This window comes from Neopelma chrysocephalum, unplaced genomic scaffold (genome assembly GCF_003984885.1).
Source record: "Neopelma chrysocephalum unplaced genomic scaffold, ASM398488v2 Primary Assembly neopelma1_23, whole genome shotgun sequence".
NCBI lineage: Eukaryota > Metazoa > Chordata > Aves > Passeriformes > Pipridae > Neopelma > Neopelma chrysocephalum.
This window is the reverse complement of record NW_020897691.1, coordinates 7,139,274-7,157,623: the sequence shown is the minus strand read 5'-3', so window position 1 is coordinate 7,157,623 and position 18,350 is coordinate 7,139,274. Positions and strand designations below refer to the sequence as shown.

The following is an 18,350-nucleotide window of genomic DNA, read 5'->3' as shown; positions in this document are numbered from 1 at the left end:
AGGTGCCCCCAGCATAATTTCCAGGGCCTTCCACCAGAGAACTGTGTGTGATCCACAGTGTTGCATCAGACAGTGTAAAACCCTCACCCCCCAAGGGAAGTACTTGGGCGTTCCCAGTTCCCACCTGAGCCTGAACGTATATATATATATATATATACACACCCATTACACTGTTTGTTTTGTGGGCTTTCGCCACCCCTGAGGGATCAAGATTGTGACCATCACTTCAACCAAGTCTCATTGCTGGGTCCACACATGGTAATATCTCTCCTGTCCACTATGTACTCTTATCTTTTATTTCTCTTTCTTTCTTTCCCTTATTTATTGATATCTTTATACTTTTATATTGTTATATTTCTATAGATAATAACTGAAATGGCTACGTATCTCCTTTCCATTGCAACCAGATTGTTCTAAAATAAACCTGCAAAATATATATATATAAACACCAGTCATTCAGCATCATTTCACTCCAATCCACTCCAAGGGATCTATTAACAAGAACCTCAGTTATCCCACCTCAGGGGTGGGTTGTAACACAGCCATCAATTAATACATTTGATTCAAAAAAGTATGGGACATCAAAAGTTAGGAAGACAATTTATTACATATTATTTTCAACATATAACTTCATTCTCCTACATTTTAAGTTGTACAACAAAAATAAGAAAAACATTTTCTTCTACTTTATTCTATAGTAGAAAGTTTAGAACTTTTAATTGCTTTCCATATAATGGATAACTATGATAAATTCTCAGTCTTTTGGTGAAACAACTTTATCTTGACAGCAGATACACTGATTTGTTGCTCGAGATACATTAGGAAGCACTTCATTGCTACTTATTTGGTAAAATAAAGCAGAGTTAAGTTCTCTGTCTTTCTTTTTGGAACATTGTTTATCTTCAATCACATGCTTTCAAAAATATCTAGGATTGTTCTGCTGTAGCCTGGTCCTTGGCAGTTAGAACCAGCTCTGTGAGTGCTGAAAAGCTTCTTATGCTGCTTGTTTCCAGTCCCATCTTCTGTATCTAAAAAGACAGAGAAAAGCATTAATTTTCTGTAAAACATTAAAAAACCTCATGAATTATTCTACTTAAAACATTTAGTCAAGCATATATTTTCTCCTGCATCTATGTGAGGCTAAAACTCACAACTGCATATAGTGCAAAGTATAAAAATATTTGTCTTCAACTTTGCTCAGATAAGTCTTTCTAGTTAATGTAGCGTCTTGGAGGGAAATATTTCATCATCTTCTAGGCAACTTGTAACTAAAGCCAGCTGGAAGTTTTCCAGTGAAGTAGTCAAAAAGAGAAACTTGGCTGTAGTTGGTTTTAATTCATTGGTTTTCAACTGATTTTTTTTCAAACTCCAAATGAGGTTTCTGGGGGAAACTTTAAAGATAAACATGAATACATCCAAGAACAGCCAACAGCATGATGGTGAAAGCATTTCAATAGGCTGCAAGAGCCTATGGTTCTAGCCTTGAACTTCCTGGGAGATGAAAACAACTCTACTAATACAGGGGTTGCTGCTAGTAATTTCTTAGCCAGGAAATCTATTGCTCTGACAATTAGAAAAGTATGACCATGAGAAAAATAAGAGTGCACTGAAACAAAAATCTGGATTTAACTAAAATCATAATGAAACAATTCTCAAATGGTGTTTGCTGTTGGAACTGTTTGCAATATTCACATGTATCAAGACATCCCCTAAACAACTATGAATAATCTATTCCAGTTCAGCTTAAATTCATAGTGCAGTGATGTTTGTGCACATAACAGGAACAAAACTAAAAAAGCTCAACCCGAGGCAAAAGCTGACAAATACTAGTTCTTGTTATTAAGATTTCCCTACTTCCACCCTAATTGTCCTTGTGGTAAGTCTCATATCTGAGAAAAGCATTTGCTCACACAAAAGCAGACTTAATCTACCTGTTACAATGCATCAACAGCATGCGCTCACAAACAAGACTGATGACAACTCCTTGGCAACTAACGATATGGACTTGCACTTGGAAGTTTATTTCTATATATGATTTTCAGAAATAAACGAGTACAAACAGATTCAATTTGATGTAGCTACTGCACGCACTTCCTGGAATATTTTCTTTTTTTATGTGCTTTGTTATTTAGGGTTTCATATTTGGCACTGAAAAGAACTTAACAGTTGTGCAGCACAACAAATCAGGCCAACATCTTCACAGCTCTTGGGAACAGACCTTGACTGTGCAGAAAGGCTGGAAACACCCCGGGAGAAGGCAAACAAAAGCAGGGCCATAAAGAAGTTTCTATCAGATCTAAGGGAGGCCCCTACCCTCTGATCTGTCCACACAGTGTTTCTTCTTAGAGCTTCCAAGCACTAAGCAGTATGTGAATTTTGAACAGCAAGAAATAAAAGCTTTGCATTTGTATTAGAAAGGACAGGAAAGCATGCATTGCTCACGTGGTATCTACAGTTACCAAGGTCTCAAATCACCTCCATTATACAAGTGTGAAAAAAAAAAAGGCAAAAACCCAAACCACAAACCCACACCAACAAAGCCTTCAAGACCAGAATCTGAGCCTAGCTTCCCTTTCCTCTTCTATCTCACTCCCTTCCAAAACCAGTAGCAGTAATTAAAAAAACCCTTCTTTCTCATAACTTACTTGTTCTCCAAAATACTCGACATCTAGGGCCAGCTGCAGTCGGATTTTGTTATCATCACTCATGCCCCCGTTTGTACCAACAGGGTTTGAAGCTGCAGTTCTTCTGGCTTGCTTCAACCTTTTTAGGCTCTCTTCCATTTTCTTAACAGAACTGAGCACATCAGATATAGTTTCATAATACCTAAATTAAGGAAGATTAAAGAGAAAGAAAAAAATGTCCACTTTTACAGAAAAGCCTACTTCATACACAGCACTACGTCACTGAGAAAACTGCTGAACAGTGCTGACAGGAATAGTTTTCCTTCCAAGAAAGCTACTTATGTTTTCATCATTATCAATTAATCAGTATTTCCATCATCACTTCTAGAGACATTCTCAAGATTACCATTCCATCTTGAAGCCTTCTTCTCATCATAACATTTTTGACCTGCTCAAGATGTTTGTACTCAATAGTGACCAAGGAATGCAATTGTTCAATTTTCAAGTCTAAATCAGCCTGTATTGACACTGACTAAAATTGTTTTTACAAATAGAACAAGAACAACATCCTTACAGTCCTATTTTTAAGAAAGTTACAGAAGTGTATATGAGAGCATGCACGTGCATACCAGTCATAAATGCCTATTTCTGAAGTGAAGAAACTAATCTAAGCAGGAGTCTCAGGAAGCTGGCAGAAAAAGTCAGAAGAACACTAATCCTAAATCAAAAATGGTATAGATGAAATAAAACACCACTTCCCACATACTTGATTCAAGAAAGCATAGAATCAAAGAAGGTAAACAAATCAACTAAGTAACAAAAGTTCAAAAAACCTTATGGACTGAAATCCCATGCCTTAGTGGGAAGGACATAATATCATATCAATTAAGAGATGCCTGGGACAGCGAGTTGTTAAAAATAAGTCATAAGAATAGCTAAGAGGAGAAAATAGAGCAACAGTGGGAAATTAGAGGATCCATAAGAGAAGTGACCAGACTGAGCTATGTTCTATAATTTGCTAAAATGTGTAACTTTCTAAGAGCCTAAGAAAACTACTACTGTTAGAATTAACAAAGCTGAAAGAATCTTCCTGATGCTTACTTTTAAACAAAGAGGCAACAGAAAGCAGGCAAACCTTTTAGAAGGATAATTAGATAGGGATAGCTAAAGAAAAAGTGCTTGCCAGTGCCATGGAAACTGTTTCAAGATACCATTCCATGAAAAGTAAAAGTATTCCAATAAAAGTCAACTAGGTTCTCTTTTCATATCTTGGTATTTCCTATTCCCACTCACTTGTGAAGACTTCCTACTTCTGCTGTACGCCCAAGTTCTTCTTGCCATTTAAACAAGCTTAGTCCTCAGTAAGTTTTAACCAGTTTATGCTCTTCTCTGTTTTTCTCATAGGGATGTAAGAATATATTGTCACAGCAGGAAATTATTTACTTGCATCTCTATTCTCAATAAAGAAATTACAATATTTCTCCATTTAAGAAATTCAGTTTGTTTCATCTCTTATCAGTGAGGATATTTTAAAACAAATTGATAAAAAGAGTAACAACAAATCATGAAAACAGAATTCAACAGAAAATTCCATGGAATTAAAAAATGAATGTGCCAATTTTATTGGTGTTTAACCACTGACACTGTTTAACCTATAACTTAAGTCAGTTTTGGTAATGCTAACATGGAAAGTGAGATTTTGGGGAAAAAAAGAAAAAAGTTCTGGCCGGGTCCAAGGAACTACAGAACAGTTACTTTGCATGGTATCTCCAGATTTCATGGCTAGGCTTCGCGAACGAAGATTTGGGAAAGGCTCTATCCACATTTGTTACAAATCTCCAGATTTACTGAAGCTTTAAAAGCAAGACCTACCAGACACACAGACAGACAAGAATTCACTCTAAAGTATTTTAGCTCTATAAGCATGTGACTTGAGATTCCAGGAATCTTTGGAGTCCTTCAGCAATGTTAGTTAACAAATGTAACTGCTCTGGTTAACAGTAAGCTTCTTTTTATGGACTAGTACATGATAAGGAGACACCAAGCTTGAAAAAAGTTTTTGTGCAAAATGGAAGTGACCAGTGGAGTCCAGACCAATATAAGCTTAGCCTTGTCCAAAATACTTAAGAACAATTTTAAGATGGTGAATGTGTCAAAACTGTCTTAAAATTTTATGTTTATTCTGAATAATCAAAAAAGTGAGTGCATAGTGCTGCAGGTGCACTGAGCATTAATAAGCACCTGCGAGGTGCCAGAAATAGTAAAGTAGGGAGGGATAGGGAGGCAAAGGGCAAGAAAGAACTCATGTTTTGACTACAATTTGAAACTTCAGTATTATTATGTGGTTAATTCACAGGAAAAAAAAACAATCCAATGCTTCGCAGCAGTCAACAGACAGGATAATATGCTAAGAATTATAAGGAACCACGTAAGGACAGACAGAAATCACAGCATCATACTTTAACTTGCATGGACTCTTCTGATCTTACCATCCATGACCACAAAGGACAAAGTAAACCAACAAAGCACAACTATAGAGATGGGAAAAAGAAAAACCCTTTCAAACAGGCAACAGGGACTCTTTAGTTTGAAGCACAATTAGAGATATAAAAAAATTAGGAAGGAATACATTGTCCACGATGCAAGTGAAATTTTTTTTTCCCTTCCCTCTCTAGGAAGTAGGCTTTTTCGCTGAGTCTTTGGAGACTTGGCAGGAAGCCAGCTCGAAACTTGGTCACAGAACTTTAAAACAAAAGCAAGTATTGCTGTCGCATGTTACACAGTTTAACTGGCTGAACTCATGGAGTGCAATATCCCACTGTAGTATGAATTTAAAATACAGCTAGACAAACAGAAACAAAATTCTTTAAGGAACTTAATGCAGATGGCTACTCATGTTCAAGAAGTCCTCAGGATGCTAACTAGGAAACAGAAGATCTACTAAAGAAAGTATTGCTGTATAACTGCTTTATTAAATGGTGAACAGTTAGCTCTTCAGCAGTTAATATCCTAGGCTTTTTTTTTTACACCACTAAGATGTTAGATAATCATTTCATACATTAAAAAAGTCAAAGGACAGCAGAACTCAAGTTTCTTGAAAATTCAACCATTGTTCATTGAAAATAACATGAGGTTAAGGTCTTACACCAATTCTGAAACAAAATGCAAATTTTTAGTTTATTGTTGCATTCCTAGAGCTAATCAATTTTTCAAATGCCCACAAGGTCACAGTTTGCACAAATCTGAGCAGAGGCCAGGTCCTAGATTCCCTGCCCAGGTTTTCATCTGCTGAATACAAAACAGAGTAAATCTGAAGAAATATACCCCAACAAGAGAGTGGTATATTCTTGTTTTGTTTACAGTTGTGTTAATTCATAGTGTTTTAGGTTTTTTTCTGTGCCCATTCAATGGACACTGGAGTTTTTAATTAAAGCAAAGAATGTTCTGTATGATTCTCTTACTTTTGTGTGCTTTCAGAGAGAGCACCTTCCAACCACTGATGAATCGTGGGCTGCTTCAAGGTATCTTTGTATTCATTCTGCAGTCGGTAGAAGGGCTTAAGAGCACTGTCAACATAAGGTGAAGCTTTAGTTGGCACCTCCTGGTAAACAAGGAAACAAGTTGGGGAAAAAAGAACCAGTAATTTATTTAAAGTGTCAACACCCAATTCTAGCAGATATATAAAATGCTAAGGCCGTATCTAAGCAACGAGATATATACTCCAATCAGGACAAGTCAATGAGGAGATCATTATACACAGGAAAGACAGCATCACAGGTATTCATTCAGTAGTGTTACACAGTGTGATATAATATAGAACAAGGTTCAAAATGACCAAAGCTTTTTGAGAGATGCACATGCCAGTCACTCCTATTATCAGGGTATGATCATGAATGCTCTTTCTGTTCATGCTGATTCCAGAGAAAGGTGAGCACACTCCGTGCCCAAAACAGACTATTTACAGACTTTGTTAAAATACCTACTGCTTTGTACTATACTTCACTAAATTGAAGACATGTTTCCTTCCATTCTTACAGCATTCTGCTCCCTCATTATATTTTCTAGAAAAATGCTTTGGGGATAATTAATATCCCCTCACTATCTTCTTCTCAGCTAGTTTTGGTTGCAGAATGCTTCATCTCTCCAGGGATGAGCCACAAATAGCTTGGGTGAACCTCATGCATTGCAAACCAACAGAACATATTCAGGGTACATAAAATCTCTGACACCTGAAAATATCTCAGTAACCTCTTACTTAGAACCTGGCCAAGCAAAAGTCTTTGCATGATTCCTGCAAAAGACTATTCTCATACGAAATTCTGAATTCTGCTAAAAAAAATCCAAGTATTAGAACATTGAAAAACAAAGTTGCCAGAACTTAACACAACTGTAATAATGTACCTTCTCTACCCAAGTGATCTCTCTCCTGTTTATCAGCTCAGGTTTTGCACCACATAAAGCCAATTACACTGATGGCCAAGATAGCAATGCAGTCACACTCCTGCAGTACAGAGCTCAAGCCAGTACCTCATCTGACTTGAAGGTGGCCAGGTCCTACGTCTTTGTGTTGGCACAGCATCTGCTTCAACAGCCAGTGGACAACAGAGACAATTGCAGTCCCCTAAATCACTATGCAGAGTACAGTAGGAAGAAAAAGCAAGGGGAGAGGGGTGAAATGGGAAGAGCTGTGGCCTGCCATTTCAGCCTGCCTCCTGTGTTCAAATTAGGCAAGGATGTAGTAGTCTCTGGTTCACATTACTTTGATTTTTCTCTATTGACTGAATGATACGAAGCTAACTACCAAGATGATTGTCTGGAGAGACTGGCAAAGGCATGTCACAGGAGTAACACAAGCCAAGATCAGACAACTGGTTTCAGCACCTTATTTCACCGTTACTTCTTGTTACACTCTCAACAAATTACTCTTATTAGCCATTCTTATCTGTTTCCTTCTGTGCAAGATACTTCCTGAACCAAATCAAAGCATCTAGCTCAATGGGAGGAAGTTTCTTGACACTGCAGGCAGAAGCCTCCTAAAATAAGTCTGGCACTCAGCAGCACTGCATCTTACAGTATATGCTGTGACATGAGGGAAACATCCCCATTAACCCTTTTTTCTTTTGCACATCTACAGTTCTACTTCTTGGCCTTCCTTCTACCTCAGGCCCAGGCTCTCATCACTGCTACCCTACCTTAAACTTTGAAAATACCCCCTTTTTTCCCCTTCACCATGAAGTAAACAAAAAATAACTAAACTATCTCAAGATATTTAATAGAGCTCTTAACTGTCAAGCAGATATGGACAGGTATATCTGAAGATAAGAACTCACAACAATCTTAGCAAAGGCCTTTCTGAGATTTACTTTTGCCTCTGCAACCATCACTGACCTTGTTGGTTCTCCTATATAATCTTGGAACTTCCAGTGCACTCTTCAGGTACACGAAGGCGGACTCACTGAGATCCTGGATAATCCTGTTATTCAAGGTAGGCACACAGGCTGATAGAGAAGCCTTTGAATCTTCTAAGGCTCCTATTCAAGAAAAAATGCTAAAGTTTAAACTGAGCTACCCTGCCCAATCACAACACAAATTATGTGAAACCCGTCATGCTTCCAATCTCACTCACTCGCTGGTGTCAAATACAGGATATGCTTACCAAATAAACACACACCAGCCATTTATGAAACATTACTAGTAACACCAACCATTCCTCAGCCAGAAACACAGAGGAAGGGAAGGAAAGAAAAGAGGGGTAAAGTAACATTCTCCAGGTTAAAAGTTTTTTCAGCATTACCAATGAAGCAAGGGACTTGAATCAAAAGGCTCCAAGCTTCCAAAGAAATTGTGGTTGTGAAATTTTTTCTCTCTAAATTCCTTATGGAATGACTGGACTATGTTCAACTTAAAGTTGTGATTGACAACAGACCATTTACTGAGTAGGAGATGTGCACAAACTCCTACATCTCTTATGGACTTCGACATCTACCAATAATTCTAATTTAGAGATTTAAGTGGAATTCATGACACAGAACTTTTGGCTAGGCTTGAAGACAGGGACTAATTCACTCATGTGGCTATAAGCCTAGCTTTAATTACTAAATTAAAATCAAACTCTGTATTTCACATAAAGAATGATCAGATGAAAAAACAAACCAACAATAAAAAACAAAACCAGAAACAAGCCAAAACCAAAAAAAAAGCAAACTGCCCCAAACAAAAAACCAAACCAAAACAAAAACCCAGAAAAAAAAGTGGCTAAAAGACTGAATTGCTTCTGTCCTCTGAAGTTAAGGTGTTTAACTATGATACTTCGATAACTCTCGCCCTTATATGATTCATCAGGCCTGAGAGAGAACTATCATCTTAGAAAAATATTTTAGTTCCAACTGGATAACAGAAAGCCTCTCCTTACTTCTTCCCCAATTCTTTTATAAGTAGGAGTTTAAAGATATGAAATGTATCTTCTGGTATAAAGTCCTTACTTTCTGGGGAAGAATCCTAAAAGCACTTTAGACTTACTCAATTTTAATCATTAAACATTTTCCACACTCAACATGTCTGTTCAAGATTGTTTCTATTTAACAATTTAAACATAAAGCAAGTTTCATTAATAAACACATTAGTCTTTTCAAATTTTCACTGTAATAACGAAACTGTGTAAAAGTTGATTTCATTTGTTTGGCAGAGGGGATGTGGGAGAAAGGGGAAAGAACCTCTAAGCTTTACCTGCAATACAAGACATATTCTTGACGCCAATCATTTCAAGCTTTGGTTTAATCATGTCTAATATGTCAGGAATCTGAAAAAAAAACCCCACCCAAAAATCAATAGAGATATAATTATGTTATAAACATTTAATTACTTCTTCTACATCCTGCAAGTTTAAAGAGCATCAAAAGACACCTTCAATTTCTATAGTTTTGCTGCAGTTCTGAGAAACTAGTAGTAGAAGTGTACAATATGCACAGGAATTAAGGCCTACACACTAAATTCTCTACCTTATTATTGTACTCAGAGCACATAATTTAGAATTAACAAAATATACCCGCAACTTACAATTTCACAAGCTACAGAAATTTCAGCCTTATTGATCAAAAATACACAGAATTCATCCCTGCTGGACAAAAATTAATATCATACAACTCACTTCAAAATTCTGGATCATTAATCAAGTGTAACCATGATGATAAAAGCTTTTTCAACCTCAAAGACTACAACTAGTAGACATTTAAAAGAGAACATAATATTAAAGCTGAATGTTGCACCACGCTCCAAGCTGCAGCAGAGACTTTACTAGAAAAGATAGGACTGGTAGAGTGACTCTTCGCGCCAAAAAACTGCAGAAACAAATTATTTTAGGGGTAAAGTCCAGCAGCTACTGATAAAAAGCATTTAAACATCTGAGGTGGTTTCCCTGTAATCTGCCATTCCAAGTAAGAGTAGGCCACATATTTCAGGTGATATCTTCTATATCAGACCACCCAAGTCTTAGCATTTAAGATTTTAAAAGAACTTTATGGTAAATTATTTAAACAATTTAATGCCCTTAACAATATGCCAAACATCAAAGACTCTTTTGTAAGTAAAGTCACAAGCACAAACCTGATCCTGGAGTTTGTCCAGATCTGCAGCAACATATACCAGCTGAGTACTAGATATATAAGACACTGGTAGACTTTCTGAAGAAGACCCATTCCCTTGGCCCTCACTAGGGTTGAGGCTTACAGAAGATTCCTTTCTACCAACTGGCACAGATTTTTTGCTTTCCTTTGTATTCTCACTGGAAATGGGCCTTACAGAAACCTGAAACATCAAATTGAAATGTGAATCCGAGCAATAGTGAAGACAGTTAAAGTTGGATAAACTGAAACAGTATATAAAGGATTTGTACATTCTCAGCATTAGAATGCCACACTTTCAAGGGATATTACCATTCATAAATTATGTAAAAAAGTGTATTTTAAAAACATTTTGGTGCACTACAAAGTTGGATGATTTGGAGCAAATCTGTTGGTATAATAGCGGGCAGTCTAGTCCTGCAGCAATTTTCACCTGCATGATGTTCAAATGAACTGTTGCACTGGGGGAACGTGCAAGACCAAGAATTTGATCATTACCTGCTTCGCAGAAACACAGTTTATTTACATATGCTGGAATACAAAGTCATAACCACTCACTGCTGTCATACAACTCCTTTCTCCCACCTCCTCAAGCTCTCTCTGTCAGACAAGTGCTTCACTGCTCTGTTTTAACTGTGGTACTTATCAGTATTTTTCATGAGCTAATTTGGCTGAGAGAACTAAGTCACTGAGTTGCAAAAAATAGTATAAAGGCAGATCTTACTGCTGTCTTCAACTACCTAAGGGGCCTGTATAGAGAAGATGGAATCAGATCTTATCTTGAGGCACAGTGACAAGGTAAGAGGCAATGTATAAGTACTGTAGCACGGGAAATTCTGATCAAATAGAAGGAAAAAGCAATCAGTCATTGGACTAGGGTTCCCAGGAAGGAGCGAAACGCCATCTTTGGATATATTCAAGATTCAACTTGAGGCTCTGCACAACCTCATCTAAGCTGGCACTGTTTTGAGCACGAATTTGGACCAGATGACCCCCAGAAATCTCTTCAAATTCCAATTATTCATGCTCTCTTTCTATGACAGCAGAAACAGGGGCAAACTTGTACGGCCAGGAGCAGGGAGTAAAAGAGCAAAGCACAGTTTCTCCTGCTCAGAAGCAGGGAATCACTGATGTTGAGTCAGTTGCCCAGGAAACTTCTGGTTTTACATTCTCAATACTAAACAACTAATTCAGATTATTTTACCCCTTTTCACTTGCGTGTTTATTTTCCACCTGGCTCTGTTTCACAACCTTATTCACTGTATCAACAGATAAACACTTACAAAAATAGAAGAAAACCAAGACTGTGACTACTTCTTTCAGTGGCAGAGGCAGTATTAAGCAACATGGAAGTACAGCCTTGGCAACCATCAGACAATAACACTGCAACAGTACTGATATTTATGGTTAATCATGTATTTTGCAGTGATACTTTTTATAAACCAAATGCATGAACTGGTTGAAAGTGTTCTTGTTAAAGAATGTTAAGTTCAGGGGGAAAAAAAAAAAGCTTAAAAAGAGGTCACATACTTCGCTTCAAAAGGTCTCTTACTGATGGACATACCCAATCACCAAAAGCAAAAGCATGCTGGTCTCTTACCTCACTGATGAACACAGAGTAGCGTGCCAAAATTTGCAGACTAAGTTTCCACAAACGGTGTGCTAATAACGGTAAAAACATTTGATCTGACCAGCACTTCAGAAGACTCGTCCAGACCATGTGAGTGGCCAAAAGACAGTATGAGCTGCCAGCTAGAAATAATTAGGGAACAAAGGTCAAGTTCCTAAGCACATCTTTAAAAGATGTAACATCAGTGTAACTGCATTATCTAAGACTAAAACAAACAAACAAACAAAAGTCTTGCAGAGAGACACAATCAAAAAGATAGAAATTTATTAAGCATTGTCTGAAATAAACTCTTAAAATCCTAGCTCCTCAATGCTTTATATTTCAAATTCCACTAAGTCTTGCTGTAGCTGTGCAGGCCAAAGCAATAAGTCAGAATTTGCAGGCAATAAAGGCAGAAACAGCTTGGCCAAATAACCCACTTCAGGAGATAACATTTCCAGGATAATTTTTGGCAATCTTACGAAGAAGTTATATTAGATATGTCTGCCAACCACAACGTAATACTCCTTTAGCACTAAACTACTGCTCCTCTCACAGTTATATGAGATATTTGCTATAAATATTTATTTAAAACACAGTAGGGATATCCATATTTAAACAAAATCCTTTAAAAGCCATTCACAGTAACATTTTATAGAATACAATTAGAAAGCTAAGGAATGTGTCTGCAAGTTCCACACCTACACCTTGAAGTGGTACGATTTATGCATTTTGTCTCCATTAGGATTTTTTTCTCCATGGTTTCTTCAGAGGGCATATGTGTGTGCATATACACACACACACAGATATTTTTGTGGCTCTTAGCTGCCTTCTTAGCTGCCTTCTGCACTCTGTTAACTGAAGTTAGTATTTCTGATTAAAACATACTTCTAACGAATATACCAGGTTATCCCCTTCCACTCTAATTCTTCCTTTGTATACCTCCTCATCTGCTCATAAATCAGTGTATGTTTTTGGACTAGACAGCAACACTATAAACCATAGTAAGCCCAAATGCTGCCAACAGACAGCCATTTTTGCCTCTACATAGTGCTACAACAATTAAGAAAAATATGTCCCAATAACACAGCATAGCCTTTTGGTTGTTACTTAGAGGATGTAAAATGCTAATTTAGTTCCTTCTTGTACTGAGCGGATGGTTCTATAAATATGTTAAAAACTACTGCCAAAAGGGGTGTTTTTAGTAAGTAGAGTGATCACTGAACAGTACTCCCACATTGCTATCTCTATAAAAATGTATTATACTATTTAATCAGTTAATCAGAAATCAGAAAGCTCACGTGAACCACGGGATGCATGTTACTAAATACTCAACAGACAGACAGTAACCACTGCTACTTATACCACTGATTCCTTTACAATAAGAAAAGTATTTTTTGCCATAGAAGTTTACCTGGTGCTTCCTCTAGTGTATCTGAAAGTGCTTCTTCTAAGGCCCCTGCTATTTCTCTGAATCTAAGAGACAGAAAAGTTTTGAATATTACAATTCAACAGTTGCTTAAATTGATGCCAAGACATTTTCAATGCTTACTTCAGTATTATTTTATTGTGCTATCAATGCACATACACAGATTTTAAACATAGGGTTATTTTTGCCCAACTTAAATTGGGATATAAGTCACACCAGCATTCAAACAGTTGAAAGGGAACCTTTGACATTTTACAGGCACATACAAAGCTTATGCTTTGGGAAACTGTTAAAGTCATGTTTGCAAATATTATCAAAATGATAGCTCACAGAGAGACAAGTCCTCACCTTTTTTGAGGAGTGAAGTTTTTTGTTTTGTTACTGTTTTTAAACTAAAACTGAACAAATTGACTCGTACTTGCTTTAGTTGACCTTCAGATACATCATGTGACACTGGAGGCTCCAGTTTTCTACATGTTTGTTAAAGAACAGAAGCATAAGGTTCTGCAAACAATTCCGTACCTAATAAAAATCAATAGTTCCTCACAGGATACCTTGACCCTCCTTTTTAAAAAATTCACCCTTTGAAGAAGAAAAAAAAATACAAAAAAAAAATCACACCTTCACAATTTTTTAGGTGAATTATAACAGCAGAAGTTATTATTAAAACCTCTGATATTTTTCCACATTTAATGCATATTGGATAAACAACATAGCATTTACCTCATCTAAAAACTGACAAGTTAGACCTGCAAAAAATCCTTCTTTAACCAGGTTTTCCCTCCAAGCACTGAAATAACTCTATCATTTTAAGCTCCCTTACAGAAAGTTCTATTGTCACTGGTTTCCTTTTTTTTTTTTTGCTTTTATGTCCATCATAGTAACTCTGTAAGCCTTTCTATCAAACTTACTAATTATGAACCTATAGGGCTTCTCTTATAGCTTCTTAACTGTCATTTCTAGATCAGAGCAGTGGCCCACCTGGGTTTTCTTGTTCAAACTCCTAATGGACTAAGATGCATGTTTAGCAACTAAACATATTTGTGAAACGGCTTCAAAACCTCATTTCTGCCTATGCACTGCCTCCACCACCAGAGCAGTGTCTTTCAGTCTTATGGTGAAAAGGATTAGAGAACAGAAAAAGATTTTGAACAATGAGAGAATTTTTCCTGAATGTTTCTGACATACGAAAAAAATTTCCCCATTGTGGGGTTCACTACAGCTCCACAACCAGTTGTACTGACATAACTGAAAGAATGGCACAGGAAAGAGTTACTGGGGCTGTTTGTGTCAGCACTGCTAAAGAAGAAGTGCCTGAACATCCATCTGTTCCTCAAAGGATCATTTGTAAAGGCTTTAGTGGTGGCTGATTTTTCTGGGTAATTTCTGTAATTGAAAAAGGAAGAAAAATCCCAAATCTTAACAATAAATGTCACGTTGTGAGATAATATTTCAATAAAAATCTTGTATGACTTAAAGGATGTTAATATATATCAAGTAAAAAGTTTCCCTGATATATATAATGAATATGTCACATTATTTTCAAAATTTTGCACTGAAGAGGTCATGGGCGCATCCAAAAGTTATCACATTATTCCAATAAAAAGCAATAATATGGTGAAAGATGAACCAGCTGCTGTTATCCAACCATTTATCGAAATAGTGCACTATTTAGATTTACAGTAATCTTAGGGGAAAATGATTTTTTAAAAGTTTTTTAATCAATCAGAGTTAAGAATACCTAATGGGAATAATTTTTGAACAGCAAGAAGATGCTGAAGCTCCACTTCAATTTTATGAGCAAGAGTACAAAAGTGGGATCAAGTGGTCTCTTATTAGAAAAGTTACACTTTCAAACAAAAGGGGCAGACATACAGACCTATTAATGACATATTTGTTAAAAGGTTCATAATGGCTACAGTTCCGTGGACACTTTTAGTCTGAGCACTCCACACCACTACTGTAGCGAGTACTCCTGCGCTTTCCCTTGGGCTAGCATGAGTATTGGTACAATTTAATGGTTTGGGGAAATGGACTGGAGTTGAACGTCAGCCTTTTTTTGCCCAGAGTAATAGATCCTGATCAGTTCACAGCCGTGGGAACAGATGTGCAAGCAAAAAACCAAACCAGGATATCAGGTGCTGTGACTACCATTTTACCAAACACCATGAACCACTAAAACACTAAGACCCTGCTCCCAGCCCCATGCTCCTGTCACTTATATTAACTCCACCACTCGTAAGATTCCTGGATGGAATTTTTCAGCAGAAATGTAGATTTATCCTCGATTAAAGAACCTGCATAAATGTGACTGTGGTATGGTTACTGCCAATTACTGAACCACGCAATAAACAAGGCCACTCAAGTGATTCAGGCTAAAAACAAGCATCGATTTCTCTTCTCTTTTTCTTTTTTTTTTTTTTAAGAGACTGTCAGAAGGCTTTGGACCAAGAGAGATCACACATGGCACACTCAAGTCATCAATGGTTCTCTTCCTTGCTTGAAGGCTTGGTATCCAGCCCTACAATCAGACATGTAGACTACACTTTCTAAAAATACAGTTTTACATTCTGTTTTGTTAACTAAAATTCTAACATTACTAGAATTAAACCAGGGCTTTCTTGTGTCTCTCTGCTCTCTTCTAGTTGCAAGGTCTCTAAAAGGCAGTGCTACAGCTACATCAGACCTGCTGGAAAAATAAGCTAAAAGTTATTATTTAGCCCCACAGGAACAGGAAGGCAATGCTACAAACCCCAGCACTTTAAAGAGTACATCCTGTGAGAAAAAAAGGATGTCAGAAATACGGCTAGATCGGAAAATCTACAAGTTGTCAAGTCCTTTAATTCTGTACTTCTAAGAAGAAAGACTTCTTCCCTCACAGTAAGTATTCCTCTAGATTTTGCACAAGTAGCATCTTTCAACATACAGTTTAGTTCCAGGGATACTGGCAAAAAAGAATTTGAAACAAGAGTTCAAGACTTATTTAGATCTGGTCCCCAAAGTCTTATGAGTAGAATATCAAATCTGGTGTAACAACACGGTACCTATCGAAGAACAGTAGGCTGCGATGTTGCTAAATTGCAGAAAGATATATAAAACATTTACATGACTTAGTAATTAAATTCTTAGTTTGATTTCTACTATGATTTGTTGTAGAGTGAAACTTTGAACAATGAGATCTGACCATAAGCCAGATCATCTTGCTGTGACTAAACTGTTTTTGAAAGAGTGAACAAAAAAAATGCATACCAACCTTATTTGAAAATATACAGGCAAATTCCATTTGTTGTTAAAGCTGTGGTAAGAGGGATGAGATCTTAACCGTTTCACACTGGCCTGGGAGCCACACTGTCGTTCAAATTTCCGTACAAAATCCATACTAGTAGTGTACTTCTGCAGAAAGAGAAAGAGCGTTCTGATCACACACAGGGTCCCAGCAATCAAGGCAGGCTACCACCCATTCAGCAGAACTCTTGTATCACGCTACAGTTAAGGTAGAGGTTAAAAATGGGCTGACAGCCCATCACCTAATCACACAAGGCTAAAACCCTGGACTGCAACAAAACCAAAACCAGTTAACTAGTAGGTGTTTCTCTCCAGTAAGGAAAGCTAGCATGGGACACTTCGAAAAAGCATAAAACTGTCCAAGCACATTGAACAAGAGAACAGATCAGAGAGATGCAGCAGTACTTCTGAGCTCAGTCACTGGGGTGGAACAACAGTGCTGCACAGAACTAGGAACAGTCAGGTGCAGGAGATAAAGGTATACAACAAACAGAAATAAACAGGAATGAAACTCATAAGCACACATAGCCAAACACACACGAGAATAGAAGCATGATATTTTTGTCTGTTACACAGGACCTGTATTATAAGAACTTCTAGATCTGTTTCCCTAAAAATGTTTTGCAAATACCAAATATTTGCAGAAGAGCTTCAAACAATTTCAGACAAACTAACTTCATCTAGTGCATATTTCTAATAAGATATTTACAAATAGAATTAAGTTGGTTGCAAGAGAAAAAAATTACATTAATCCCCAAATACACTGTGGACTTACTCTCAACAGTAACTCATTAATGCACTGAAAATAATGAAATAATAAATTAAACCATGCACAAAGCAGAAAGCCAAATATTTGAGTGAAAACCAGAAATAAAATAGTACCAAAAAAAGTTTTTTCACATAAAATAGACCTTGCTAAGAGAACACAAAGCTTATGAAAATAAATTTAAAATCAAAATAGAGCTACAGTTAAAATTACTTCTGTGGAATGAAAAACAGTTTGGCTTCTGTGCAAGTTTCTTCTATTTATAAATATAGGAGTTAGCCTTAAAACCTATCACACATTCTTATTAAGCCACTGCTGAATTAATGAAATAAGCCTGACCGAATCTCTCAGTGCTTCTGACTTCACTGCAGTAAGAGCAGCAGCAGGGCTGTAGCAGCCAGGCTTTTACCACAATCCAGAGCACTATGGGAGTGATGTGATTTTGCCTCTTATGAAGCACCAGAACATTGTATGGAGTAGTATTCTGAAATATGCACACAAAAGCTTTTAGGTAACTACTTTTCTGCTAACCTGGTTGTATTTATAACACAATGGACCCATAAAAGGTTCGGGGGTTAGATCCAGAATGAATGACAGATTAGTGCTCTTTCAGGCCTCCTTTTTAGATAACAAACCCAGCACTGTAAAAAGGTAAACAATCTGTTAATGCTCTGCTATCTTAAGTCAGAGATATAAATCAAACACTCTGTAAAGACCTATCACTTTCAAAATAGAAGACAACTCAAGAGACATTTATCTAGTTATTGATACTACTACATCCAGGAGATCTGCAAGATTGTTTCCCATTTCAGCTTCTACGAAGGCATTGTTAGCTGCATAGTTATTTAAATTAGGAACCAAAATGGAGCAATATTCAAACACAGGACCCTAACCTTCATCTCAAATGAACGTTTAGGGATAAAACAAGTATTGTTTCCAAATACCTGTAAATCTACAAATCTGACTTAGAAATAAGGGCACATCGACCTGAAACAATTTTAAAAAAACCAAACCCCAA

General features: G+C 36.9%; 1 protein-coding gene across 2 annotated transcripts in view; it reads right to left on the bottom strand.

Moving 5' to 3' along the window:
• Positions 1-581: 581 nt before the first annotated feature.
• Positions 582-18,350, bottom strand: part of COG2 (component of oligomeric golgi complex 2) — a 28,755-nt gene continuing 10,986 nt past the window's right edge. For both annotated transcript variants that reach the window (XM_027685682.1, XM_027685686.1), the window contains 9 exons: positions 16,535-16,674; positions 13,267-13,328; positions 11,844-11,995; positions 10,227-10,427; positions 9,351-9,423; positions 8,013-8,155; positions 6,086-6,225; positions 2,646-2,826; positions 582-1,028 (listed from right to left, as the gene is read on the bottom strand). In XM_027685682.1, coding sequence (XP_027541483.1) covers positions 927-1,028; positions 2,646-2,826; positions 6,086-6,225; positions 8,013-8,155; positions 9,351-9,423; positions 10,227-10,427; positions 11,844-11,995; positions 13,267-13,328; positions 16,535-16,674 — 1,194 coding nt within the window. In that variant the 3' untranslated portion in view covers positions 582-926. The remainder of the gene's footprint in view (positions 1,029-2,645; positions 2,827-6,085; positions 6,226-8,012; positions 8,156-9,350; positions 9,424-10,226; positions 10,428-11,843; positions 11,996-13,266; positions 13,329-16,534; positions 16,675-18,350) is intronic.